This window comes from Mugil cephalus, chromosome 15 (genome assembly GCF_022458985.1).
Source record: "Mugil cephalus isolate CIBA_MC_2020 chromosome 15, CIBA_Mcephalus_1.1, whole genome shotgun sequence".
Classification (NCBI taxonomy): Eukaryota; Metazoa; Chordata; class Actinopteri; order Mugiliformes; family Mugilidae; genus Mugil; species Mugil cephalus.
This window is the reverse complement of record NC_061784.1, coordinates 19,004,012-19,031,788: the sequence shown is the minus strand read 5'-3', so window position 1 is coordinate 19,031,788 and position 27,777 is coordinate 19,004,012. Positions and strand designations below refer to the sequence as shown.

The window sequence follows — 27,777 nt, the reverse complement described above, 5'->3', positions numbered from 1 at the left end:
CTTCTTAAGATAAACCAGCCCATAAAATAAAAAAAAAGCGTGGATGTTGTATCTTTATACACAGATATACTTTAGTAACAATGCATTTCAACTCCTTTTCTGTAGTTACTCTTTGAACTGTCAACATCTTTATGATGCAACGCTCATTTTAAACGGCAGTAGTGAATGTGGTTAGATCTGATAAGATAATACAGTTATTATTAGTGAGTTGTCATTCCAGTCCGTGCAGCGGCCACTTCTACCCCGGTTGTTACATATATGAAATTAAAGAAAAAGAAGAATAAAATCCAGAGTGATGGCCGCCCAGCTCCGGCATCCTGCCTGTGTCCTGGATGCATACCATTATCTCCCGCCGCCACTCGGGGACGCCAAAGTGCAAACCTGCCCGGCAGAGCTTTAAATAAATCAGACACAATTCTATAGTCACGTTGTGAGGATGTAAAGGAGCAGACAGGACTTCATTTCGTCGGAATGTTCTCATGGGTGCTGGAGAATAATAATAATAATAATAATAATAAAAAAAATGTCCTTCATCCAGCCCAAATCTGCTGCTACTACTACATCCTCTCTCTGTCCTCCATTTCTTTTCGCCTTCCTTCCTTCCTTCTTTTCCTGTTGTCATTTCTCTTTCTCTGTGGTGTGACCACATGGCAGGAGACGCCACAGATGAGGACCCAGCACAGTGAGGTGGAACCGCAGCATGGTGAGTGAACCCAAGGGTGCCCCCGAGCATCACCACCTGCGTCTCCTGACCCCCCCCCCCCCCCCCTTCCTCCCTCCCTCCCTCCCTCCCCATCACCTCCTTTTGCACCCCAAAGGGCTGCTGAGGGTGCCTGTGCCCATGGGCACATGAGGCATGTTCATTATATACGGTAAGAGGCTGTAAATCACCAGGCTCCATCACTGCCAGGACCAGAACTGGCTCATTCTCTCTCTCTCTCTCTCTAAATTCAATTCAGTCCTCTCTCTCTCTCTCCCTCTCTCTCTCTCTCTGGCTGTAGCACTATCAAATACAGCTGCGAACACAAAACACCCCGCCACAGCAGACAGCAAATTGGCTCAGAGTTTAAAAAAAAAACACACAGACACTTACACACAGACAGTGCACAACAACAGAATATTAATGAAGGCCTGGTCTGTAAAGAGAGTGTGTACGTCTCTGTGTTTGTGTGTGTGTGTGTGTGCGGTGGAGGGAAAGGGAAAAGCACAGCTGCTATGACTGCCACTCTTATAAGCCAACATTGTCTGAGTACTGTACACGCATGCTACGAAAGACGCAGACATGAAATAAAGAGGCGGCCGCGGCGGCGGCTACGTGTAATGGTATGTTAAGAGGAGGTAATGAAACTGCAGGTGGATGCAGGAAAACGTGGGGGGAAGACACAGGCAGGGAGAGAAGGAGAGATGGCAAGATTAAGAAATAAACACCATTAAATCCGTTTTTTTTTTTCTTTTTTTTTTTTTTTTCCCTTCCTCGTCCTAAATGGTGATCCAGTGTCAGAGCCCGTAGCAGCAAGGCTGCTTTCAAAAGATAAGGCTGCAGACAGGTAAAATGAAGCACATGTAATGAATGTCCATAAAAGAGCTTTTTCGCTGCTTTCTGCCGACAGTTGATACAACAGAGCGGTGATTCAACCAATAACCAAGCTATATGTAGAAAGCTCTCTATGGAAGATGAGCTGCCACAGTCTGTCCATTAACATTAAGGTTGAATAGCGGGGATTGAGATCCTGGAAATGTCGTCAAAATTGGCTCCAATTTACTTGAGGGGGGGGGTGGAAAATACCTGCGGGAGGGCTCGTCTGGCACCTTTTACACTACTGTACACGGAAACAAAGGCACCATATCTGAGGTACGACACGACTGTCGCATCTAAATACTCGAGTCTGACATTGAAAAGCAATTACTTTGCAAGCTTCAGTGTCTGCCACGAGTCCAAGTGAGTGGCAAGACTTTTTTTTTCTCGTGTGAATGAAGCCAAATGCCTAATCTGCCAACAAAAAGCCACGCGGGAGGTTTCAATAGGTGGCCACACCAGACAGGCAGACTTCCATCACCAAATCAGAACCCAGAACAAGTGGAGTTCACCGAGAAGAGAAGATTGGTTGCATTTAAATCCAAGAACAAAAAACCACCATTCCCCAAAACCGCTGAAACAACACGGCAAAATGGCGGCATGTGAATAATTTTCCTTCTTTGCCACTGCAGGCAGTAATAAGGTCATCCCTCTATAAAAAAAAAAAAAGAAAGAAAGAGAGAGATGGCAATGGTAATGCACGCCCGTATAATCACTCCGACTTATGTGATTCATTTGAAACTCGTACGAACTGAGAAAAACATTCAGAGCCGAACGAATTCACAAAGGGCTGCGTTCGACTCCGATAGCGTCTCTGCACGCGCAAAAGTGACTTTGACGAGTCGTCGTCGTCGTCACTACAGAGGAAAAAAGATGACATTTGTGAGCATTAATACACGTTGAGGTTACGCTTTTGGATATGTATGGAGGTGGGGAAGTGAATCTGGAGAGGGTGCAATAGTTAGATCCTCATCTTGGCTGTAACATAACACTAACGTAACGACAGAAAACACTAAATGTTTGGAGGAATAGATATAGTTTACGTTCCTACTGTTACAGCTGTTTAAGTGTGGTTTAGCTTCACAGTGTGTCCAGGAATCTATTTGAGCTTGTTGGAATTGCCATTATAATACAGGAAAACTTAATTTGATTGTATATTTATAAATTTTATTTTATTCTCATTTAGAGGTGATCTTTTTCCAAAAAGAATGTGAACATTGTGTAAAGCCGACACACTCATTTAGAGCAGTTACTAGCAAAGATAAAATACAACAGCTGATACGGTTGTAAAGAAGGAGTTCACTGGTGGATTATTAAAAGAGCAGTCGATTAATTACCCTTTAGATAATCCATGTTAAGGAATGCACTGTGTTATTCTGTGGAAAGGTTGAGAGTCGAATTAATGCAGCAGATTGACTAAGGATGAATTATTTTACTGTGATGAAATAAATATTGTACAATAATCCCACGCTAGCAGTAAAACAGGTTTGAATGGGCCCATGTTAGCACTGACTGCTAATGTGGGAATGGGGACATTTACAGCATGGAGTTTTTCACGAGGTTTCATTTATTTTGACATATTTATTCATATTCAAACTGCTATGTCTGTGATGTCGATAACGCGTGACCGGCTACCGTAATAACTGTAGCATGCGCGCCAGATTTTTTTTTCCCATTCATAAAAAGCTAAAATTGGGGACATTTCCAGGGACAGCTTTAGCCGGGGGGACAGATCATCCAAAACGGAAGCTGTCCCCAGAAATTAGAGACGTCTGATCACCCTATAAAAAACTCAAACAACCGTCACGTCTTCTCGTTCTGCCGCTTCATTTTTCAGACCTTCACCACGCCTCACAGTGGCTCAGTCGCACCATGCGTGTTTAGAAGCGCTACATTGAAAATGGTCTGGTCTGAAACAGTGTCTCAAGTCGCAACGTTCCCAACGCTGTGTAGGGAAACACACCGGTATGCTGGCAAATTAAAAATTCATAACGTAACGGGAAAAAAATACCGGTATTCAGTGTGAACCGGTACACCGTTGATACCTGGAAAATTTAATGAATTTAACAAAAGGGGCCACCCGGTAGCTCGAGGCACAACTAATAAAAAGTAGCTGTGTTTTGCTTTAGTTTCCGCTGTCAACAAGCAAGACGAGCTGTAGTTAAAGTTGCCAGGCCGATTCTCTAAGGTGGATACGCTGTCTGGCTCTGTCTGTTTTAAAGTGCTATTTTTGCCTTGTTATCCAGCAAAGTGTGAATGAGATTATTAACATCAAAGTGTAAATGTAGAGGAACACCATGCCTTTACTTTTTTTTTTTCTCCTCTCCTCTCTATCTTTTTTTTTTTTCTTTTTTGGAGGGTAAATTAGGACCTATTTCTGGCGCCCATGATGTCTGTGTGAGTTGCTGACTTTATAATCCCCCGACAAAAGGCTCTGCATCATATTTAAACGATTGCTTTCACGGCTGGCTCATTGTGATTTAACACACGCCCACAGTGGGATGAGGTTCAAAGTGGCACGAGGCTGCAAAGTCTCATCTGCGGCTCCGGAGACGAGCTGAGGTGACATTTGCGTCGCCCGGGTGGGCAGGTGGATCAGAGACGCCGCATGTGTCCTCTCCAATGTCGGGTAGACGGAGCAGATGTGTGCATCGCTACTGTACAGGCGGCACACACATCACCCCCACCGCCCCCACCCCCCCACCTCCAGCTCCTACCACCATCACACACTAATGGTGTATTCGCCTGACTTGTAAATAGGGCCGACTGCTCTCATCTCACTGCCTTTCGTTTCAAATATTTATCCGTGAGCCGGTGAGCTAAATCGGCTCTGACAGTGAGACTGTTATTTAAGGTCGCAGACAGGCGGCTGGGTGAGAGAAACAGAGAGGGAGAGGGGGAAGAAAAAAAAAGCGTCCATCCCTCGCTGGCGAAATGGGATTCATTTCCATGTGTTCATATTCTGTCGTGGCTACGTTTTTTTTTCTTTTTTTTTTTTTTTCTCCCTGCTTCCCCTCACTCTGAATAGCCGCATCCGTCAGACTACCTCTGCTCCCCTCGCGAAAAAATGTATTAGTACCCTGGCCTCGTCTCAGCAGAGAGCCGGCACTGAGAGAATTACTAGTGGACCGAAGAAGAGGAGGAAAAAAAAAAAGGAACAAAAATAGTCACTGTAAATAAGCTTCGTCTGACTGCTGCAGAATTCATTTCGTGTTGACCTGAATTAATGCTGTTTATTCAGCTGAGCTAAAGCAGCAGATCCTCGGGGTCGGGGCGACATAATTCACTGCCATTTCCTAATGTAAAACATGATCTTTTGCTTTGCATTATTCTGTAAGCTGTATTTGTCAATGACAATCCTTGTCGTCTTCTTACTGTGGTTGTAAACAACTCGTTTGTTTTTTTTTTTACCCCCGCACCGTAACACACATGGGTCGGAGGTAGTAATATACTTTATGGTAATCTGAGAAATAATAAAAAAAAGAAAAGAAAAGAGAATGTTTGGGGCATTACAAGGCATGATTTATGGGTCAAAAAAAATGTGCTTCGGGTCCCCAATTAAAGACAAAAGAATTTAGGAACATGCATCATATAAAAACAGCTGAAATAATAATAAAGTTCTTCATAACTAGATCTGTAAACCAGCCCTGAAATAAGCGCCTGCGTCGAGGAGGATGAATTATTAGTAGGTGCTGTAGGACAGGAGCTGGCAAGTATGGTTAATCAATCAATACTTTTATGAGCTGGGTTTACAATCCGTTGCGCTCATTATCATCCGTCTCTATTAGTTCCACAACGCGGTTAATATTTTAATGCGTAACTTAGTTAATAACTAATCAGTTTAAAAGATTATGAGTCTGGCGGAGCGGAGCTTCAAGGTAAGGGCTCTGGGTGGCGATAGTCACTCAACTGGGGATATTGTGATGCGGCTGGCATAAGCCTGGGTTTACTTCTCCGGGTGTCTGGGCTCAGCTTTAGGGCCAGATGGAGAATTTTGGATTTCCTAAGAAATGCTAAATATACGTTTTATACATTTCCAAGAAAGCTTCACCGCGGGGAGGTGTTTTGGATTAAAATGGGAGCGAACCCTATGGCAGACACGGAAAATAGAGGTGTTACATATTTTATTTGGTCTGCAGAGCCAAGATTTCCAGATCAAGACTTAGAGCGCGGTTGCGGAGAAGAAGACTATTATACTGTACTCAGTTTGCTACAATAGCATGAAGACGCCTCAGCCACAGCCTCCTAACGCCATTCAGGTAGCGCCCAGGTGAGGCAGAGCAGCTTATCCACTAATAGCAGGGTTTCAATTCCCAGTGGCCCGCCCACATGCCAAAATGTCTATAGGTAAGACTGAACCTGACATTTCGCCCAATGGTAGATGGCACCTTCCCTTAAAAAAATACACCCGGACTGGACCATGTGTCTAAAGGAGGGGTCAAGGATTAGGAGAAGAATGAATATGGAAATGAGAAGGAAGGAAAAGAAGGAGAAGAAGTATATGTGGAAAGAGGAAGAGTGACAGGAGGAAACCTATTTGTTATTTCAATCAAATCAACAATGTTCACAACCCTCAACTGAACCGTAGATGGCAGCAGTGAGTCAAAATCGCACTGTTTTTCTCAAAGAAGTCATTAAATTTTCACATACTGGAGTTGCCATTAATTATAGGTTAAGTTATTATGCTTTTATGCTGCTGGTCTGGCCCACTTGAGATCATATTGAGCCGCATGTGTTTGACTTTGATGACTTTGAGTGGAGATACACGGATAAGCAACGCCGCCACTGACCTGTGTGCGAGCGTAGGTGACGTTTGAGTGCAGTATGGCTGGGGAAGGTCCGGTTGCATTCACTGCAAATGTAGCTGCGAACGCCGGCGTGGACCTCCATGTGCTGCTGCAGCGCCGTCTGGGTCTGGAAACGCTTCCCGCAGAGCAGGCAAAAGATGGCCATGTCCGACCCTGGAGAGGAGAAAGAAACCGCCGGTTAATTAATTAGTGGCGAGGAGGTCGGAAACACAAATTCATTTGATTTAAAAAATGCCTTCGATTTATTTACAGCTTGGGCCTTAGTTTCCTGTTTCTTCGCATGTTGCCTTGCATGTTGAATTACAAAACAAAAGCAAACATACGTTGTGATAAATAATAGTTTTTTTGTGATTATTTCTGCAACAAAGAGCTTTGCTCCGACAAAGCACGCCACGTCGTGCGTGCTCACGATGATTAAGACACAATCACTCAGACACATTACACTTTAACAAGCCTTCCTCCTTACACGCAGCCAGCCGTATTCATAGGATTTAAAAGTTGCACACAATACTCATGTTTCTCTCAGGGTGGGTGTGTAGGCCGATAAAGATCTCCTATGCAATACTTCAATCGAATCTTGACTCCGGCGAGCACTGTGCATTTTTCTCCAGCAGAGATAAAGAGCACACAGTTGCAAGCGCGCAAACACATAAACTCACAAACACAGCAACACACACACACACATACACTACACAGTTGCACGCTCCCTTGAACACACTCCCTTCACACTTTTTCAATTACCAGGCTGGGGAAAACTCTGGGGAAGGACTGAGTGTTTGGAGCTCAGTTTCTATTTCATCAGTCAATAACACATCTTTGGGGCAAAGCTGACACTAATTTAAAAATCTATGAAGAGCAGCCCGCCTCATGTTCATAACCACTGGAGGAGGAGGTGGGCCCACGACAGCCTCCACACCAGATCAATCACTGTCTCGGCTGCTCTAAACGCTTAAGAATGGGCACGGGGGGGAAGGGGAGGGGATGGGGGGTATATCTTCGGAGGATGATGATAGGAGGAAGGACAGAAAAGAGTCGCTCGTACGCAGGTAAAGACGAGAGATTCGCTTAGAAGTCGAGAACGGCGACGTGGAAACCGAGCGAGAGAGAAAAGAATCTAATTTTAGCGCACGTAGGGGGAGAGAAATGAATATTGACAAATCTTCCCCTTCTGACTTCAGGTCTGTCTCTATGTTTCAGTTTCAGTTGTATAATAGAGGAAGCAGGTGTGTCTACAAGAGACTGGAATTTTCTATTAGATCCTTGGTGAACGCTCATGACTGAAAGCCTGAGGTGCTAATCTGTCAGCCCTACAGGTGCGTTATATTTATATTGACGCTCCTCTGAGGACGGGTCCTACTGTGCAGGTGACCAAATGTTTCTCTTCAAAGGCATGCCACATTTTTTTTTTTCTAGAAATATTTAGCTTGAAGATCAATCTTAACCCTCCTCAACACGAAGAGGCTGCAGAACCTTAAGGCAACGCTTCAGATTTGAACAGTTGAGCCTCAGTAAGGGTCGTGAACTATGGGCAGTGACCAAAAAGACCAGCACCGTGGATCCAAAATGAGTTTCCTCTATAGGATACCTGGGCTCAGAGTAGAGCCACTTCTCCTTTGAGGTGGTTGGGGCATCTGGTGAGGACATCTCGTAGGTTCCTCACCAAGTTGCTGAAGGTATTACATACACTACCGGTCAAACGTTTCAGAACAGCATCAGTAATCTCTGTCTACAGCAAGATAATGACCCAAAACCTTAGTCCAAGCTCTACCAGAACTACCTCAGGATAAAAACAAGATGTAAAGCTTGAAAACATGGAGTCCAGTCTCTAGACCTTCACCCGACAACTGCCACACATTTCTGGGAACATCCGCAACAAAAAAACTCTCTGAGTTTGCTTTCATTTCAGAGTAAAATGAGACATTAAACTGCATCCATTTCAGTAAAGAAAGAAATATTGGAGTGTTGTGAAACCTTTGCCCAGTAGTGCATCTCGACTGGCCTGAAAACACCTTGTGATACCTCATGAGTAGTCAGAATGCAATGGTGTGCAGAGGGACGTCTGGAATACCGTGTTTAGCATACCGCCACCTGTGAGCTGATTTTAGATAAGCTAATGAAAGTGCACGGATAAATCAGTCTTTCTGATTTTCATGTAGAAACATGCGGTTTCCTTCTTCTCCACCCTCAGGACACTTCAAAGGTCTGACCTCACCAGACCTCATCATCATCTTTTCCTGCATAAAGGATAACCTCAACTTGACTGCATTTCTTTGCTCTGAATGCGAAGTGACTGCTTCCTAAGGACTGGTGAGCCAGAGCATGCGCATAAGTAAAGCGCTCTGTTTTTTTTTTGTTGTATTTTCTTCACCTGTGTCTTCGTCTTCTCCTCCGGGCTTTTATCAACAAAGATAGTATTGAATGACGTTGATTGCTTCTGAAATCCCTTTAGGACTCCAGGTACTTAACTGGCTGATGATTGACAATCCTGCTTCCTATTCACTCGTATTTCCCTTTATTAGTTTATCACTCATCTTATAGGCAAGACTTCTTCTCCTTCCGAGCCACTTCAAAAAATCATTTGCGGTCACAACATAAAGTAACACGGCATGATTGGATTTCGGAGAAGGCTTGGAAATAGTGTGCGAGGTCAAGGTATAGAAAACAGAAGAGGAGTGGACATAAACGGGGGGTGGGGTAGAACTAAGAGAGACTTTGGCCAAAAGTGGATAATTAGAGGAAAAAAAAAAAGTTCAGGAATGTAAAAGGTCAGCAAGACCTCTGACCTCAGACCTGAGCTAAGGCATGGTGGAAACATGAAACCCAGATACCAACACACACACACACACACTCGTACAAACACAGAAAGACAAAGCCGACAAAAAAAGTGGACGCACCACAATGGAAAACACTGCAAACACATTAAAGTTAAATGGTGGACAATGTGCATCAGGGAGAAAATACAGACGAGGACGCTCCAGAACAAAGGTCATAAATCCAAAGAAACCACCTGGAATGACTGACTTTTAAACACGTCGCTTTCAAAACTAAACCAAAAAATTACCACATCTATGCTACTACTACTTTTTTGACATTTGAAGAGCTATCAGACAAACACATCGTACATTGACCTTCAAGAAACCAAGGCCTCTAGTGGCTTTTGTAGCAAAGACGGAACCAAAGAAGAAGAGTTTAAAATCAGCTCAAATTGTAGGGAGGCTGTCAGGCTGGTGGATGGGTAAACAAAGCACTGGACATTTGTTTCTTAAACTGATGTGGTCTAATCCATAAGAATTTACTTAGACATAGTAATTAATACTGAATGTCATAATAATAATTGAACAGTCAAAGAGGTTCGTCTGCTGCCGCTGTCCTTTCCTTTGTCTGTAAGCTGCAGTTTGCAGCAAAGCTTTAACTCAGAGCCCCGTTAGACGAAATTAAGTGGTACAAACTATACAGTCAGTACAGGGAATAATTGTGTGTTGCAGGGAAGTGGGTAAAGGTGTTGTCAGCCGCTGATAGATGAAGACGCCAGCGGAGAGATAAAAAAAGGAAGGAAAGGTAGGAGAAAAGTAGTTGACCCAGGAGGTCCATTACAGTGTAAAATTGAGTCAGCCCAAAGTGACACCTGAAAGAAGCGGTAGGAGCTGGAGTGGTGGGGGGTTCTTAGTCTCAGTCCTGTTTGGCTGTTTTGGAATAATTTACCTCGTCTTACCAGCTTCTCTCTCTACTTCTTGCGCTACCTATTTATAAAGGCTTGAGCATCTTGTGGTTGTTTCTCTGTGCGTGTGTGTGTGTGGTCACGGCGGCGGCGGCAGTATCTTAATGGGCACAGAGTGGCAGGGCCGCTGTTATTTAAGTGGGGGAAGGACAGAGGCTGGTAATGGAGAGGAATACTCCCCGATGGGAGGTGACAGTGGCCGGATGGGCAAGTAGCAGAGAAATGGGCCGAGGGTAGAGGCCGGTCATTGTGGAAGGTACTACGTCTGACTTTGATGTGCAGCAGGGTCACCACCAAAGTGCACCTCTAAATGAGACATTATAAATAACTTAATTAGTGGTTTAAACAACATCAAATCAATGAGGACTTAATTATATAACTTTATGTTGATTAATATATTTAATTTCTGCTCATACATTCCTGTAAATCCTGTCTGCTCTGCCTTTAAATGGAAATTCTGCCACGTGGCCAAAAGCAAAAAATCAAATGGAGAATGAGCTTGTTGGAGGGATTCCTTAAGGATCTCAGTACTGTGTGTTAATTTAATGTCTAGATAATGATTTAGATGTTCGTTACTTTATTCTTAAGCTTGAAGACAAGATATCAAAGTTGACTAAATTAGATTTTGGTGCTTTTGGATTTAGGTACGCCAAGTTACAGGATTTTAAAGGTCCCATATTATACATTTTTTTTTAATATTTCATACAGGTGTCAGAGGTCCAACGTCATTGTCTTCAAAGTGTATTATCCCAAATTCAGGCTGGGTCCTGAATGTCAGCCAGACAAAAGATCTCTCTAGTGAGCTCGACTGAGAACAGGCTGCTTCTGTGTCTGTACCTTTAAATGCTAATGAGCTGTGTCTGTCCACGCCTACTCCACACCCCTTTCGGGGAGAGGATGCAGCTTTTTTTATGATGGATTTATGAAAATATTATATGTCTAAATAGGTGAGTTTGTTCATATGTGCTGTTTCAGTTACTACCATGTAGCTAACGCTAGCTTCTGCTAACTGTAAGGGTAATTGTTATGGTTCGTTGATGCAACCAACAACAGAACAACGGCCGTGGTTTGCTCGTACCTTTGCCACGTGTGTTTGTGACGGTTTGTGAGGAGAAAAAAATGGCGCCTGCTTGGTAATTTTAGAGGGCAGACTCATCTGTTTGGGGGGTGGAGACGTCAAGAAGGGAAAAATCTCAGTTCTGCCTGTTTCAGCAAACATTCGCTAAAAAGTGAAGGGAAGTGACAGAATTTTTTCACATGGACACATATTTCTGTTAGAAATCTTTATCAATTAAACTATCAAGAGGAAAAAGACGATGCCACCGATAGACTCCACGTGTCTGCGCTCCATGTGTAGAAGACATGATACCTGACTGACGACCCAAAATTATGGCTCAAGGTGACCGTCCCGAAACCCTTGGCTGTTTCTGCAAAACCGCTCTGAATGCACGTGTTTTTTTTTGGACTGTAGTCGAGACAGTTAAATGCGTCCCGACTGTGGTCTGCAATGCAACGTGCTGAACAGAGGACCTGCCAGAGTTAATGAGGCAGAGAGCAGCGGGACCTCAGCACAAGGTGTTCAATCACAGGCCATTACCACAGCCCTCCACCTCTGTTACTGCTTGCTCTTGTCAATAGCAATCTATAGCAAGCTATAGTTTATCCATACGGAGGGCAGAATAGTGACTAAGCGTAGGCCTCTGCATCCGAACACACCTGTATTAACAGTAGGTTGTCAGTTTGATCCCGGTAATAACAGAAACATGACCCTAGAGTCAGGATAACAGGTATGAGGGCTCCGTGCTGCCTTCAAGTACGACTGGTCAGAGTTCTATGTCGCATCTGTAAATATGATTCCTGTTGTGCACGGATGTTCGGACTAAACAGGATCTTTAAAGGAGACTTCAACACTCCATCATGGCACTTCCTGAAAAGCTTTGATCGAAGACAGTTTATTATTTATCTTTTTTTTATTTATTATTAATTAATGTTTAGTTTTAGAAACAGCACAGCTCAACATTAACTCCAATTGCTCAAGAGAAAAATTAAAAACATACTATGACCGAACGGGTGAAGGATGAAACAAACATATTGCAACAGCGAACATATTGCAATGATCAACATTAACTGCAGGTCCATAATTCAAGCGATGGGAACAAACCATGGACGAGCTCTGTTTAAAGCAGCGGCGGTTGTGCTCTACCATTTGTTAGAGCTCATTTTCCGTTGTGACATCTGGACTCAACAACAAGTTGTACTCAGCGTGACTCATCTCAGCCCCCCCCCCCCCCCCCCCACCACCCCACCCACCCACCCATTCCCAGGATACTCTTTGGTTTGCAGCACAAGGTCATCTCAGTTGACGTACAGTAAGAGAAATCGCTATTTGCCATTTGTCCCGTTTAAGGAGGATCAAAACTGCAACAAATCTGTAAATTGGCTCGCCTTGAACTGCCCCCCCTCCACTTTACACCGACACAGGTAAAGAGTCAGTCACAACAGCGCTCATTCTACCAGGGGCTCTGCTGATTCCTCTCCAGCGCTGCTATCTGCCACCACGCAACTGCCAGCCACCGCAAACACCAGTCACAACAAATCCTGCCTGTGTTGGCAGAGCAGGGTGTGAGAAACTTAAGAAAAGGTGACGTTCCCGCTGCTCTTTAGCTTCGCCAAGTGTTTGTTGTTACTCTCATCGGTAATCAGGCTTAATCACACATCAGGTCGCAGTCTTTTTTTTTTTTTGAAAAGGTCGGCGGGCACCTTTTCACGTCCGCCTCCACGGGGCGTCACCAGAGACGTGCATCTCGTCGCCATGAATGAACAAATAAATGCCCTCTGCAATTTCCTCTTATGCGGCTCGGAGAAGGTCTCTAATGAAATGTTAGGATATGCGTCTAAACGTCGTGTCTGGGTTAGCCGAGACCCCCTGTTGGCAACTTTTGTCTGCAGCAGGGTTGGGAAATCGTGCAGTTTCATGTAAATGTGCGGCTCTTACGCACACATGCAATTTTGGCCGAAAAAAAAAAAAAAAAAGCTGCTCTCACACATCGTTCCGAGACGGCGAATGAACTGTCACCAAGCGTAGAATTTATTTTAATAAGAGGAAACAAAATAAGAGAAAATCCAAGAAGCGGGGTGCAAGAGGTGAGGAATGTGCGATGGTGTGATGAAATCACTGAATTTCTTTGCAAACTGCACTCTCTTCCGCGGTGTTAGTGATTTCCTCATTACAGTACATTAGAGTCAAAACAGACTCCTTATTGGACTGAAACATACTGTCAGACATATGCTACTCAGTATCATAATGGTTGCTTCGGCAGATGATTGAGAGAACAAATTCGTTTTTAAACGGCGGAAAAACAAATGGCTGGATTTATGCAGACCAAACATTGAGTAAAATGTTTGAGGGGGGAAACGGATTCACGTGAGAAACAATTCAAGTGGTTTTTGTTTCGGTCATTTAGGTAGATTGTGCAGGAAAGCTACAGCCCGGCTCCTAATAGGAGCGCGAGGGGCTGCCAACACAGATGCAGAAATGAGGAAATGAGCATTCTGTTAAAGAAGTTTACATAACGGGCATTGCATCGGAATTACATCACACTGCACAACCTTAGCAAATGATCTCCGGTTTGTCGCATGCAAACTGTTCACGGTTACAATTTGGCAAGAAAACAATCTTGGCTTAACTTAGGAGTGTTTTCACGATAATTTCAGGTCCACATCCTGAAATGTTCTCAAAATTCCACTCAAAGAGCTGCTAATTTGTCACGTCAACTGAGGGGTTTAGGTTGTTTAACCTGTTGTTACTTAATCTACTCGATGTTGTGGGAAACGCTCGTGTTTCTCCTCCTGTTCCTGGCCACTATTTGCATTTCAAGAAATCACGACTGATTCATGACTTTCCAGGAGCGCAGGCACCTACAGACGCAGCGTTCCTGAATCCTATCCATCACCTGTAGGTTAATGTCGCGTTCGCCATGCACGGCCTCTCATTCAGAGCATCCTGTTATCCAGCTGTGCACAGTGCTTCACTAACATCCTCTTTTCTCGGCTCACATTATCAGCCTGGTTCCTCCCGCGTCCTCGAAACGCGGATGAATAACACATAAACACAGAGGTCTGCTCTCGAACGGGGGACGCTGCGTATACATGTTTGTGTATACGCTATGAGAAAGAAAATGAGATGGAATGTTTGTGCCACTGCTAATTCAGTTAAAACACCTCCACAGAATTATTTATTGATCAAACCGGAGGAGAGACGAATGATTGTTAAAATGCAGCTTTGGTAACACACACACACACACACACACATACAGAGTGAGTCTGGGGAGAACTATGGGATTGAGGTAACAAAGTATAAAACGTTTGCTTCTAGCAAGACGTAGATTTAATGTTGTCCAAACCCAAAACAAGATTTCCTCTTTTACATGAAGAAAACAACCCTGCCCTTAATTGAAAATAGCCAGTGGCTGTTAGCGTTGATAGAAGCGGCTGCAACAGACAATTGCAACCGCATAATTGCACCAACAAACTTCATTAATTTATTTATTCATTAGAAACTCACGGGAGATATTTTTAAGTTTTCCGACCAGAAATTAGCGGCTAAATACAAATGTCTGTAAGCACAGCCCTTGCATGGTGGAGTTTCGGGAAGCCGAGGGGTTGAATGATAAATCCGAGCGGCTGAGAGATGATTAAAGGCTCGGCCACGGCAAACCAGCATTAGAGACCCACTGGCAACGGCGGCCGATGGTGACATTGCCTCATGTCGCCCGTATCTGGACCACGAAGTTGCACTTGAACACATCACAGAGGCTACAGTTCGCAGCCAGCTGGCGTGGCTAGCTAGGAAGCTAGGAAGAGCTGCAAACTGGCACGGAGAGCTGGCCTCTCCTGAACCGTGCTGCCACAGTTTATTAATTCTAGATGATCCCGATGTTGTGAAGAGAGCCTTCTTTGCACTCTGTGAACTTCGCTGCTTTGTTTAATTTCATCAGTCGCATTTCTCTTCCCGCGTGCTGGGTCGCTAAGCCGAGCAGCCAATCAGAGTGAGTCTGACTTAGACGGCAACAACGGCCAAAACGAGGGCCACAGCTGTTCACCGGCGGCCGAACACCTGCAAATAACTGTTGGATTGTCTGTTACAGCCCCCCCATAGCATATTCATCTTTTTATTAAATAGAACAACACATTAATTCCCTTCAATCTGACTGTAATCATTACTATGATTAATAATAATAATTTACACTATTAATATTATTATATGATGGATATTGAGTATCACTAAATACCAATGACTGCATATACTATGGACCCATTGTGATGTCACCCATTGGATTCTGAACCTCGAAAATGAAGCCCAAAGTGGATGGAGCCTGCGGTCTCCATGTTGGATGAGCTTTACTCCGCCCACACTCAGATACTCCTAATATGGACATTGGGGCCGTGTTGGGGCGGAGCTAAAGCAGCCTGGATGTTGAGACCCGCCCACCCAACTCTCTGCTACCTGCTACCTCATGGCTATCACCTCAAATTTAAACCTTAATTAATTATTATTAATTAATAATTAATTAATTAATTAATTATAATAAATTAATAATTAATTAATAAACGAGTGAGTTAGACAAATATTCACCCCTAACTGACTGAGACTGAGACCCGTTTTTTTTGTACCAGGCTGTAAACATGTTTAATTTTGTTGTAAAGTCAGACTTTTTAAAATTTTTTGCACTTCCACATGGGCTTCATCGCTCAGACCTGGAGGTTTTTCGCCTGGAAAATACATGTAAGGGCAATTAAACACGTCTTAGGAATATTTATAATTTCTTTCAGCACCGGTAGGACCAGTCCATTAGCGACTTGGGGGACTGGAGAGCTCCGAGGAGTCAGCTCAAAGGACCAGTAGCTCCTTGCATTACACATGCAGCAGAAATGAAAAAAAAGAAGAAATCAAAAGAAAGGCAATCTCTGTTATAAAAAGACGCAACAGCACACAGTCAACAGACCCTGCCCCACTGTGTTTTGTTTTGTTTCGTCCCTGCCTCCCAGTTCCATCGGGCAGTGATAATTTACGCCGGGCCCCGCAGCAGCGCTGACATTGTAAGATGAACAGCTCCCAGCTAGATTAATGCCACCAGATGCCAGGCGAGATGCCATATTAATTACCCAGAGATAATGTCAGCACAACCATATGGCAACTCAACTGGCCATTTAGTTGACAGGGAGAGGTCTTTATAGCCGTGCAAATTTCCTCATCTGCACAGCGTCACAGGCCCGCCATGTTCTCCCCCTCTACTGTAGCAACTGGAGCTCTTCATTAGCCGCCGACGCATTAGGGCTCAAATTGTAACGTTAAAGTGTTCGCTCAGGATGTCATGATGGACAACAGCACGTTGCTAGTGAGGCTCAATAAGCGCCTTTTTTTACTCACAATGACTTAATTTGAGCAAATAAGCTCCGATCAAGGCTGATAATGTTAGAAAATGCCATATTTTTGTTATTAGGAACAAATGGGAAGATCAAAATCAAGAGTGATTAAGAAATATTGAGTGTTACCAAAGCCTATTAGCGTATTTCTTATTTCCATAAACAGAGCTTCACTACGAAGTACAGTTCATTTTGAGTCAACCCCACACACATCCTCCTGCCCTCAGAACAAAGATGACGCATTAATCTATGGATCTTCATCAAATCCGCTGTTTACTTTGGTCGGATTGGCTGACTAATAACCAAACTAAAATATGTGTTTGTGTGGCGCATTTTCAAAGATTTATGTCTCGACTGGAAACAAATAAGCCCGGGGCTAAGGGCCACACAGAATAATAAAGTGTGGGAGTGCTGAAATTATTATTTTGATCTCTTCGGTCGCAAAAAACACTTTCTAAAATTGAATGCCAGTTAACATTTTGAAATGACATAGTTAAAGTAGAGCTGTAGATTTCAGGTACACATCTCCCCTCACACCTTCACGGACCTCGAAAAGCAAACCTCAACCCCCCACCCCTCACCCACTCCCCCTGCACGACTGCAGTGGGTATAAATTCCAAAATGTCAGTAGAATTTATTCACCCGCATGTGTTTGTTTTCTTCCTCGCCGCCATGCTGACTGTAAAGATCATCAACGATGCGAGCGGGGAATTAATGTCAACGTGAAAAACAGTGGCAAAGCCCTTTATCATGATTTACAGTTGCACCGCCGGCCCCTTCTTGTTGCGGTCTTGCTGGATCATTTACAAAGACGGACCACGCTCGCCATCCAATCCGGCCGCAAACCGTCTCCTCCTCCACCACCACCACCACCACCGGCGCACCCACCTACCTACCCCACCCTCCAATCCCCACAAATCCGATTTAATCAGACAACTTGTGCAGTGTGGCTTGGAGTAAGAAAAAGGATAATTAGTAAACAGAGGAGCTACTCGCCAGGCTTCATTGGCATTCGCACCGGGTTACTGTGTCGCATTTAAAATGCAGTCTGATGAAGTCTACAGAATCAAACCATTTGTTACTCCTATTGAGGAGGCTTCAGGCTACTGGCAATTAAATTGGAATTAGCGCTGGGGAATGAGATACGGCAGATTCATACCAAAGAGAGGAGGGAGGGGGGGGAGAGGAAACGGAGAGAATGCTCCGTCTGGGCCCAGCTTCGCTCCACACTGGGTCAAATCTGGTTTGTTTATTTCCTGCGTGACTCAGATTATCATTTTTATAACCTAAAACCATCCACCCCCCCCCCCCACTCCGACAATGCACCGATCGATATAAAATTAGAGGCTCGGAAAGAAAAATAAAATTGAAAGATTGGCGTTTAATTGAGAGAGTCTTCGGGAAATAATGAGTTCATAAATTAAAACAAACACACGAGCGCTTTTAGGGATGAGAGACGGGAAACAAAGAGATGCCATTTGCTCCGCCACAGTCCACTGAGCACAGCGGAGCCCCGGCGTGGAGGGAGTGCGTGTCCACTGGCAGGGGAAGAGAAAGGAAGAAGGAATAGACGGACGGACGGATGGGTGGATGGATGGGTGGATGGGTGGACGGAGGGGAAGAGCGGCAGCAGATAAATGAAGTGGAAATGAGAGGGAAGCGCTCCTGTGCTACAGCTGGCCTCCGTAACTCTCAGCCAGCCTGACCGTGACAACTGGCTCGCTCTTCCTCTGCTTTCTGGTGGAAGGGGAAGCAGCAGCAGTGGCAGTGGTGGGGGTGGTGGGGGGGTGGCTGATGCACAAGGGCCAGCAGGGGCCACCGAGAAAGATTTGATTTCATATTTTTAGTTAACAGAGAGCAGGGGAAAGCAAATCAGCGGAGGAGAGCTATAGAGTCGGCTCACTGGGGACGACACGAGTTGCATTATTGCTGCCTGACATTAAACGAGTGGGAGAAACTATGTGCTGCCATTCAGGGCTCTTAAAGACGGTACGTCGTTTGCACCAGCGCCAGCAATTTGTGCATCTATTATATAAATACCATTGGCCGGGATGGCATTACCGATTCCGCGATAAATTAAAATGCCGGATTAAATTTCATTGGGACGCCAAGGAAAATGTTAGCCTATTAGTAAGTAAGTGAGATGGTCATTATCAGAGTAAAGTGCGTGTCTCGGGCGCGTCTTTGCGACCACACAAATGCGCGCATGCACTCAAACGCTCCGTCCTCAAGGTTAAATGCGAGAGACGCCGTTCGAGCGGAGTCCATTACTGCGGGGAACCAATGAAAATAAATGACGGCATTCAGTGGGAGATTCGAGCATCCCGCGGAGAAATTTGCGCAGGCCGGCCATTTGTACGCCCGGTTTTCTCCGCGCAGAATGCTCAATTGTGTGTTTACCGACGGAGCATCACATTTGAGCGCGGCCCCGTTCTCCTCTTTAACAGGAAACGGGGACGTTTTCGCTCTAAATGTATCAGCGAATCTGTCGGCTCGTGTAAATTCCCGTCACCAGAGATTGATGATCTTAAAAATAAAAAAAACAAATGTGCAAAAGGAGACTGTGTTTTCTAAACCGGTCTCCATGTAAATGATTGGTGATTGATGTCGATTGTAAACGGTAAACGCGGGAAATGCAAAATGGCTGCAATTTAAACCTGCTGCGCAACTGTCTGCGTCATCGCTGCTTGGTTTTGCCACTGACAGCCTCACATTATTAATATAAGTGTCTGGCAACGTTGCAGAAGTGATCCCTTCAGAGATGATCCTCACGTAAGTAACGAGAGGATCCCAGACTAAATGCAAAGTAGTCAACATTGTCCACTCTCTAAAAGAAACTCCTGTTCATATTTCCACTCGAGTTTTTAACCAATTTATATGTACAATTAAATTAAAGGTTTATTCATGACTGGTTCGATACTTGTACAACAAACACCATGAATATTTTAATAAATGTGCATTTAAAAGTGAGGTGAATAATTCTATCTGAAATATTTAAGTATTACAACGTGAATACTTTTAATAACAACAGTTTTACTTAGAGGTGGATTGATAATTTTCTTTATTTATACAGATTTTGATGATTTGGTTGTTTTTTCTTACTGCTTTTAATCGTTTAATCTTTTTATTTATTCAAATATTTCAGTTAAACTTAAAAATTAAAAGATTAATGAACATTTCCTATTTTTTCCACTAACTTCCTGTTATTTAATTTGCAAAGACTCCGTGTGCAGAGAATCTCAACATATTCTTTTGGGGACTCTCTTCAGTTATTCTTCCATAGTCTCATAAAAACTCAAACTAACCAGCTGCTCGGATCAGTGCAGACATCAGGGGGCTCCCAGAATTAAAAGGGCGAAGAAGTCTATTAGGGTGGGCCCGGTCATTCGCTCAGTGTTTATTTAAGAGACGCAGCGTCTCTGGGAGCCCACCACAGTCTCCTTAAGGACCCGGGTCCTGTCCTCCGCCGCCGTTCTTCCATTCCGTCTTAATCATCATTTCCATCCCGCACCTCCGCTCCACTTGTTTGCGGCTCCAATTTATTTTATTTATTTATTTATTTTTTTGTATCTCTAAACGAACGGCTTCATCTTTATTAAAGCGCCGTCTGTTCATAAGTCTGGAAAGCTATTCACGGGGGCGATCTCCGCCGCCCTGAAATATAAAAGGTTTGTGGGCCAGATGTACTGGGAGTGACTTAGCCAACTCCATCCAAACCTTGTCAACGTCCCATCACCCCCCTCCTGTCCCCCCCACCTTTACCCGGTGTCCTGCAATGGAATCCCAAATCTCTCCTCGCCTTCCCAGGACTCATTCTTCTCTCTGGCCATCTGGACAGTGGGGGCAGACAATGTAAAAGGAAAAGGGGGCTGGGTGACGGGGTTGCAAACCCACATTAGTCACAGGCTCTTAGGTCCTTCAACCCATGCACGCACACACGCACGCGCGCGTGCACATGCATGCACACGCACGCACACTCTAAGAGGCTGAAGCCAAATGACCCCAGCTCCCCCTCCACCCCTCCCCACCCCACCTCCTCCCTTCTTTTCCCCTCACTGTGTCACCGCTGACATCGTCTTTCCTGGTGGACAAAAGGCTTTTAGCACCTCGCTCTACTGTCCTAACCTCTGCACCGCTGCCCCCACGGTCCTTTGCAGCAGAGACGCGCTGGACGGGACGGGATGGGGTGTTTGTTTTGTTTTCTGGGACGGCTTGGGAAAACGGGAAGGGAAGGGAGGGGGTTGAGGGGATGTGGGGGGGTCGGTGGGACCTGGGTGCAGGAGGCTAGCCGACGTGTGGAACTTTAAAAAAGTAGAGAAAATCATACATGAATGCTCAGGGAGAGGCATAGCCAAATCGCTGGTGAATTATAAAGGTGTTAGGTACAATGGGGATGGCATGCTTCTGGGCCGGCTTAATGTAGTTAACACAGGCCTTTTGTTGGCGGCGGCAGAGGATGCGTCCAGGGGTGGAGGTTTGAGAGAAAAGTCACGACGCGCTACAAGCCTCCATTGTCGAGGGGAGGTTTGCATTCAACGTACACACACACACACACACATATATATATATATTTATATATACAGAAGGTATTTTCAGCAGAATAGAGAAAGACGCGGAGAACAGGTGAAGGCTGCGCCCCCTTCCTGCGCCGCTTAACAATCGCCATCACGCCGCCGAGGCCCATTCTCAGCCGTCACCAGGTGCTTCACAAAGAAAAACACGGCGGCACAATGGAGGGGAAAATAACCGGCGGATACCCGAGTTCACCTCGATGAGATTAAGGGCGCGCGCACAAAGAACCTACAGCGGCTTTACAGGACTCACCAGGATCGTTATGCAGCGAACAATCGGGCGGATATCAGCTAGAGATGCCGGAGCAGCGCGCCACGACAAAGATGAGCAACGCGGTGAGATGAAGTGTGCGAGTGAGGTGGCGACGGGGGGAAAGTGAGAAGTAAATAAAACTGTTGTATAAGGATTAGATGAGCAGTGTTCAGATTCACACAGCAAACTGTTAATTTTGACTTTATCCAGCTTGGATTTACCTAAGAATTATGGATAATATTAGTAAACGTGAACATAAGAGGAAAGAAATTGTGTAAATTCTAGCACTACTCTACAATAAACTGATTTCAGATGGTGGGAAGCTACAAAGTTTACATCGAGCGCTCCGAACGAAACATCTCTTAATGAAATGTAATTATTTCCGTGCATTTGCAGCGGTCGCAGTGTAAGCGGAGTTCAGGCAACTGTGACCTTGGAGGCAAACTGCAAGTGGCCGGCGTCGCTTTGCGGGTCGGGAGAAAAAGGGCTTTATTTATTTATAGATCAGCTGGGCGTCGATCAAACCCCATCGAGGGGAAGACGGCGGCGGAGGAGGAGGAGGAGGAGAGCGAAGAGAAGGAGCAGGGAAAGTGTGCGTGCGTGTGTTTGTGCGCGCATGGCTCGGAGGGTTGCTTTTTGAAGAACTAATACAGTGCTGTGCCTCAATCTCACTTAATTCCGTTTAAAGGAAATTGATTTTGAGGATGGGGAGGGAGGGGAGTGTGCGATTCGGGCAGTGGCGGGGGGGGGGGTTTAGTACACAGGGTTGTTCTCTCGCTCTCTATTACAACAGCGATGAAGTCTCGGCCTTGTTTCATTCGTTTGCGTCCTTTGGTGGTACTACATACAGTAGTGTTGCTGTTGCAGGATGAAGAGGAGAAAAAGAAGAGATGAAACATTAATGATCCCTGCAGGGGGAAGTGGCTCGCTGCAGCAACAAGTAGCAGGAGGAGAGGGAGAAAAAAAAAGAAAAAAAAAAAAAAACGGAACATAAATATTAAAACGGAATATAAATAAGGATCGCAACCAGATGAGGTTGCGCAGCATAAATACATGCAAGGGCTAATATCAACACGGCAACAGGAGAGCTGTGTGAGAGGAGAGGATGTGGAGGGAGGATTCAGAACAACTGCAACTAGTGAGGAGGCAACTAACTCGACTGCACACGCGCTTCACAATTAACATCATTATTATCATTATTTTCTGAAAGCATTTAACTTCCTTTCTTTTCAAAAGTAATGCATTTTGGACAATTTAAAATTTGTTGGTGGTCATTTAAACTCTACTTTATATGTATATATATCATACAGTTGTCAAGGTTTATGACAATTTTGTTTTTTGTTTTGTCAGAAAGCAGCAGGAATTATTTGATTAACAGAATTTTAACTGAATATTACAGTCAAGTTCAATAAAAAAGCAATAATAATTATTATTTTTTAATCTATTTAAGGATAATGTTGTCATGAAAGAGAAATTACTTTTAAAATTATTGTTATTATTATTTTTTTTTTTATTATTTACTTTGATTTTTCCCTATGCACACAATTCCCTCACAATGACTGAATAACTCCAGGTTTACTTCAAATATATATATATTTTAAATTCTTATAAATATTAATTATTGTACTTAAAGTGGATCAAAACATCTCCATGATCAAACATTCTAGTGAACTGTACGATATCTACAATAAATAATAATTAATTCCCTTTTAATGCAGAATACTGTATAATATTATAATGAATGATATTTTATTAATTACGGGGAAAATGCAAAAGATGTTTTCTGTATAGGGCAACATTAAAGTATACTTCTGGAAATATAAAAGTTGCTGCTCATGTATAATTCAGCCAGGAAGAGAATAAAGTGGACACTGAACAACTGATGCGTTCTCCCATTAAAGCAAGTTTTGATTTTTGTATTCCAGAAGATATAAAAACAACAAAAAAAAAACAAAGGCAGCCCAACACGTCTAAATTGCGCCTTTGATTTAATTCCTATCCTCATCTTTTTTTCCTTTTTTTTTTTTTTTTCCACCAGGGAACTCCACTTATCACAGCATCGCTGAGTGGCTCGTAGGTTTAGTCATTTCGGAGCTCGCGTGCTCAGCCAGACGAGAGCAGAGGAGGTTCATGTTTTCCACGTTTGTATTGGAAAATCAAAGGCGGCTGAGAAACTCGGCGAGGCTTCTCAGACAGAAATTGAGAGGGAGAGGGAAAACAAGTGTATTCAGTGCCAGGGCTGTTAACAACCACCTGTATGTGCCCACCTGTGGTTTCTAAAATAGCTCAGACGCAGAGCTGCTAACCCAGGAGGAATTAAAGCTAATCCTAAAATTACCTCTGAAAAATAAAGATATTGGAAACTATTCACTCTGAGACATCGGGTTTGGAACAAATATGCAAGCGTACGGATTTATTATTATTCTCTGCTACCGTGTGAAGCTAAAAAAAAATAAAAATAAAATAAAAAAATACATAATAAAAAAAAAAAAAATCCTCCATCAATCCAAAACGCTGCCGAATTCCGTTGAGCTAAGCTGAACGCTCTTATTCATAATGATCAAATTGGGATTCACTGAAGGCAGAAATGAAATCATTACTAAAAGACCATCATCTTAAGCCTCCATCTCAGGAGAGAAGTGAGAAGCCTCCTGCCCCAGATTGCCTAAAAATGCAGATAAGAAACGATCCTGCTCCAGAAATTGGTCCTGGTGGACTATTACATTGGAGAGATTAGTGGAAGATAATCATATAATGGCGATGATAGCACTGATCGCAACAAAACGGCCCCATAAAGTCACCTCTGAATAAAGAACAGCCGATTCATATGAGTGGGAATAAAGCCGTTAAGAGCTCGTGCTGGGTAGCATGTGTGAGACATGTGTGTGTGTCTGTGTCTGTGTGTGTGTGTTTGCAGTGGGAAGGGGAGGTCGGCGCCGCCTCTGGCCAGCAGGGGGCGCTCGTCTTTCTCCACACACATGCACTGGTTCCCACCGGAGAGACGGAGCAACAGGGAAGGGGAGAAGTCCTCACATGACCTTCCAGTTCACGGGAGTTTGCCGTGAGAGAAAAAAGCCTCTTATACGGTATATGGTGAGACTTAACAGTGTCTCGGTGTCCACCGGCGAGACAGTTAATGGCCGAGAACGGAGATTAGAAAGTAGTTTAGGGGGTCAGGTGTTTGTTGCGCGGCGGCCCGGGGTCGCCGGGGGTAGATGTTGTTTCGCTAACATGCCGTTTCAACACGAGTATACAGATGCAGATTCATCCCAGCTGCTATCCCAACCGGAGAAACGGCCTCACACACGCCTCGAGGACTTTCAATCGAGACAATTCCACTTGTTTCCAGTCCCTCCGGTCGGCTTTTAAGAGGTTTCTTACTCTCGAGACGCCATGAGTCAAAAGGAATTTCTTAAATTCTTCAAAGGAATGGCATGCGCGGAGTTCTAGCGGAATCTATTTCAGGATTCAGAGACAACATTTCTGGTTAAAATGGACGTGATTTATCTTTACTTGTGCAGACTGCGTCAAAAGCCAAACGCTGAGAAATGTGACCCAAATAAAGAGGAAGACAAAAGTGATGTGAATATAAAGGTGCAAAAATGCTCATGCACTGCTACTGCATTTCACATAAAAAAGAAAAGAAAAACATATTAGCTTGTACATGCTACAAATGCAAGAGACCACAATCTCATTCAGGATCATATATGAAACTGAAACTCGCAGTTTGCGTTGCCTTTCGGAAGTTTCGCTGAATGTATCTGATTTTTGCGTCATTCATGACTTTTATTCCTAGACGGTGACATTTATAAGGTTTGGTTTTCTGTGTCTGTGCTTTTTACGAGCTTAGTTTACTTCTGTATTTTGTTTCTGTCTCAGGTTTTTTTTCCCCAATTCTCATAAAATGACCATTTAAATGAGGCTTTACTGGTGTTAAAACACACCAGATACAGTGAAGAGCCAGCGACTCTATATGCAGTTCATTTAGGAAATCCTGCCGGAGGAAGAGTAGCCCAACAGGAAACCACCTGGACACAGACTGCGTAGCGCAACTTAAAGCATAAAGACGAAGATCTCGTCGACGTCTTCGTCACCTGCTTGCGTCGCCACTTTGCATCTTCAGCTCTCCCTCTTCCTCCAGGACGGTGTAGTATCGCGGCAGGAGGAAGGAAGGAGAGACCAGTGGCTCTCTGACCCAGACTTGTTGCTATAAATCCACACTTTTCTTTTTTTTTCTCTTTCTTTTCTTTTTTGTCGGGGAGGGGAGTTCTCCCACCTTGACCCCACATCGTTTCCTCGGTACATCTGGCCCGCGAACAAGCTGACAGACACACTCAACAGCAACACACGCCAGACACAAACACAACCTCTGCTCGCACACTTGGGTGGGCAGGAGAGAACACATGAGCGCTGCAGCTCCGTTTCTCAGAGCTCCACAGTGGCCTGATTTCTGGCTCGTATCTACTTACTTCACTATCAGTTGTTATATATATGTATATATATAAATATATATACGATTTCTAGTTGCACCTCGGGCGCAAGATGCATTTTGAAAAAGTTCATTTGTTTCAACGCAGCGGGAGGCACGTCAGTATTATTTCCCTCGGAGTTTCATTTAAGTGAGTTGTTAGATTTCTGCTTCCAAACATTTACCTGAATAGAGATGTAAATATCTTTGTTGTGCCAAGTAATTGGACAGGAACAAAGCGCACGCTACGCCCTTCAACGGTGACATTCAAATTAAATACAGGACTTAGTCCGAGCGCCGCATTTTAGGACGTTTAAAAGACTTTCTCTTTTCTTTTTTTTTTTTCCCCCTTCTCTCTTCTTCTCTACCCTGTTTAAGATTCCTGGCCTTTCACCTGACCCCAGGCCTTCGTTGGGGGGGCGGTGGGGTGGGGGGGTTGGGAGCTGGTTGCTCGCGGCGGTGGGGGTTAAAGTGTAATCCCGGTCCTGTGACCACAAAGGCTTGGCCCCCGAGGGCCAAGGACCGGCCACATTTTCTGAATTGCAACGTTATCCCTCAGCAAACCCTTCGGACTGCCTACATATCAAAGGCCATTATACAGCGGGGCTCATCACTGCTCTGGTTTTTTTAGGTTTTTAAAGCGCCGTCAAACTCTTCCTTTGCGCCAAGGACTCGGAATCAATCAGAAATGGGGTTTCGGATTTTGCTTTCATTGTGCGAGGGAGAAAAGCTTCAACTTCGCAGTCGCGAGCGCTGGCGAACGGCGCCGCAGAGGGCCGCCGAGCCTTTCTTTCTTTTTTTTTTTAAATCATTATATCAGTGCCTCAGTCCAATTTCACAACAATCTAGGAACACGAGGAACAGCCACGTAGCATCATTACAACTGACACATATTTCAGGCCATTCACATGCTGATATCTGGCTGCTAGTGTACCGCTAATTGCTTGCTTAAGTAATCCATTAAAGAGTGTTTCTACAACAGCTTGTATGCTCCATTATCATTAGTTTTATTCGGCGCAAACCCCCCTTTTTTTTTTTTTTAAACGGCGCCGCACTCGGCTCCGAACGCCTCTTTGCATTTAAAACCTAAAGAATTTGCTGCTTTTTTTTTTTTTTTTTTTTTTTTTTTAAAGAGCAGCAACTTCAGAAGATAGAGAGAACTGAAGCGAAAGGGAGAAAAGGTTTAATTGACGCCTCCCCCATTTTCCCAGGGTGAAGATGAGAGGGGAGGAGGGACGAGGGAGAAAGAAGGAGTGGAGGAGGAGGAGGGGTGGGTGGGTGGGGTGGGGGGGTGAAGTGACATTGCTCTCCCCGGTATGGCGACTGTACAAAAGGAAGCAGATTTGCAGAAGAGATGACCCCTCACCCCTAAAGCTGCAGAAAAAGGAGTCCTTGGTGGCCCCAGCACCAGCCAATCAATCACCTCCCAGAGCCTGCTGGTCAGCCGGACTGTAAGAGGACACCAAAGCCGGACCAGCGCCCCCACCCCCAAACATTCCTTCGCAGGAAACTTTTTTTTTTTCCTTTTTCTAGCTACGGGAGGGAATAAAAGTTTAACTTTTTTCGTTAAAACATACTTGTCAAACTTCATCTTTCCCAAAAATTTAATTCTAGATGAAATATTTGTCTGCAGCAAATGAGTTTTTCATCATCTCGGGCTGCAAATAAAGCTCATCGTTTAGTTTTCACTGATTGTCCTTAAAAAAAAAAAAGAAAAAAAAGCCCTACATAACATAATAATAATAATACATCCAATTTTCAAAGCACTCAAACTATTTGCGCTGATTTCTGCATCATCTTTATCCTTTCAGGGATCAGACAGCGGTTTCATTTCCTGCCGCTGTTCGTGGCAAACACCTTTGTTTTCGATAAAAACTGAAAAAATAAAAAAAATGAAGAAAATGTCAAATAATTAAAAGTGACAAATAGCTGATAGAGACAGAAACAATATGCGGCG

The 27,777-nt window shown here is 44.2% G+C and overlaps 1 protein-coding gene across 2 annotated transcripts in view; it reads right to left on the bottom strand.

Moving 5' to 3' along the window:
- zbtb16a (zinc finger and BTB domain containing 16a) overlaps window positions 1–27,777 on the bottom strand; it is a 135,142-nt gene that overhangs the window by 9,816 nt on the left and 97,549 nt on the right. For both annotated transcript variants that reach the window (XM_047606257.1, XM_047606258.1), the window contains exon 5: window positions 6,367–6,537. In XM_047606257.1, coding sequence (XP_047462213.1) covers window positions 6,367–6,537 — 171 coding nt within the window. The remainder of the gene's footprint in view (window positions 1–6,366; window positions 6,538–27,777) is intronic.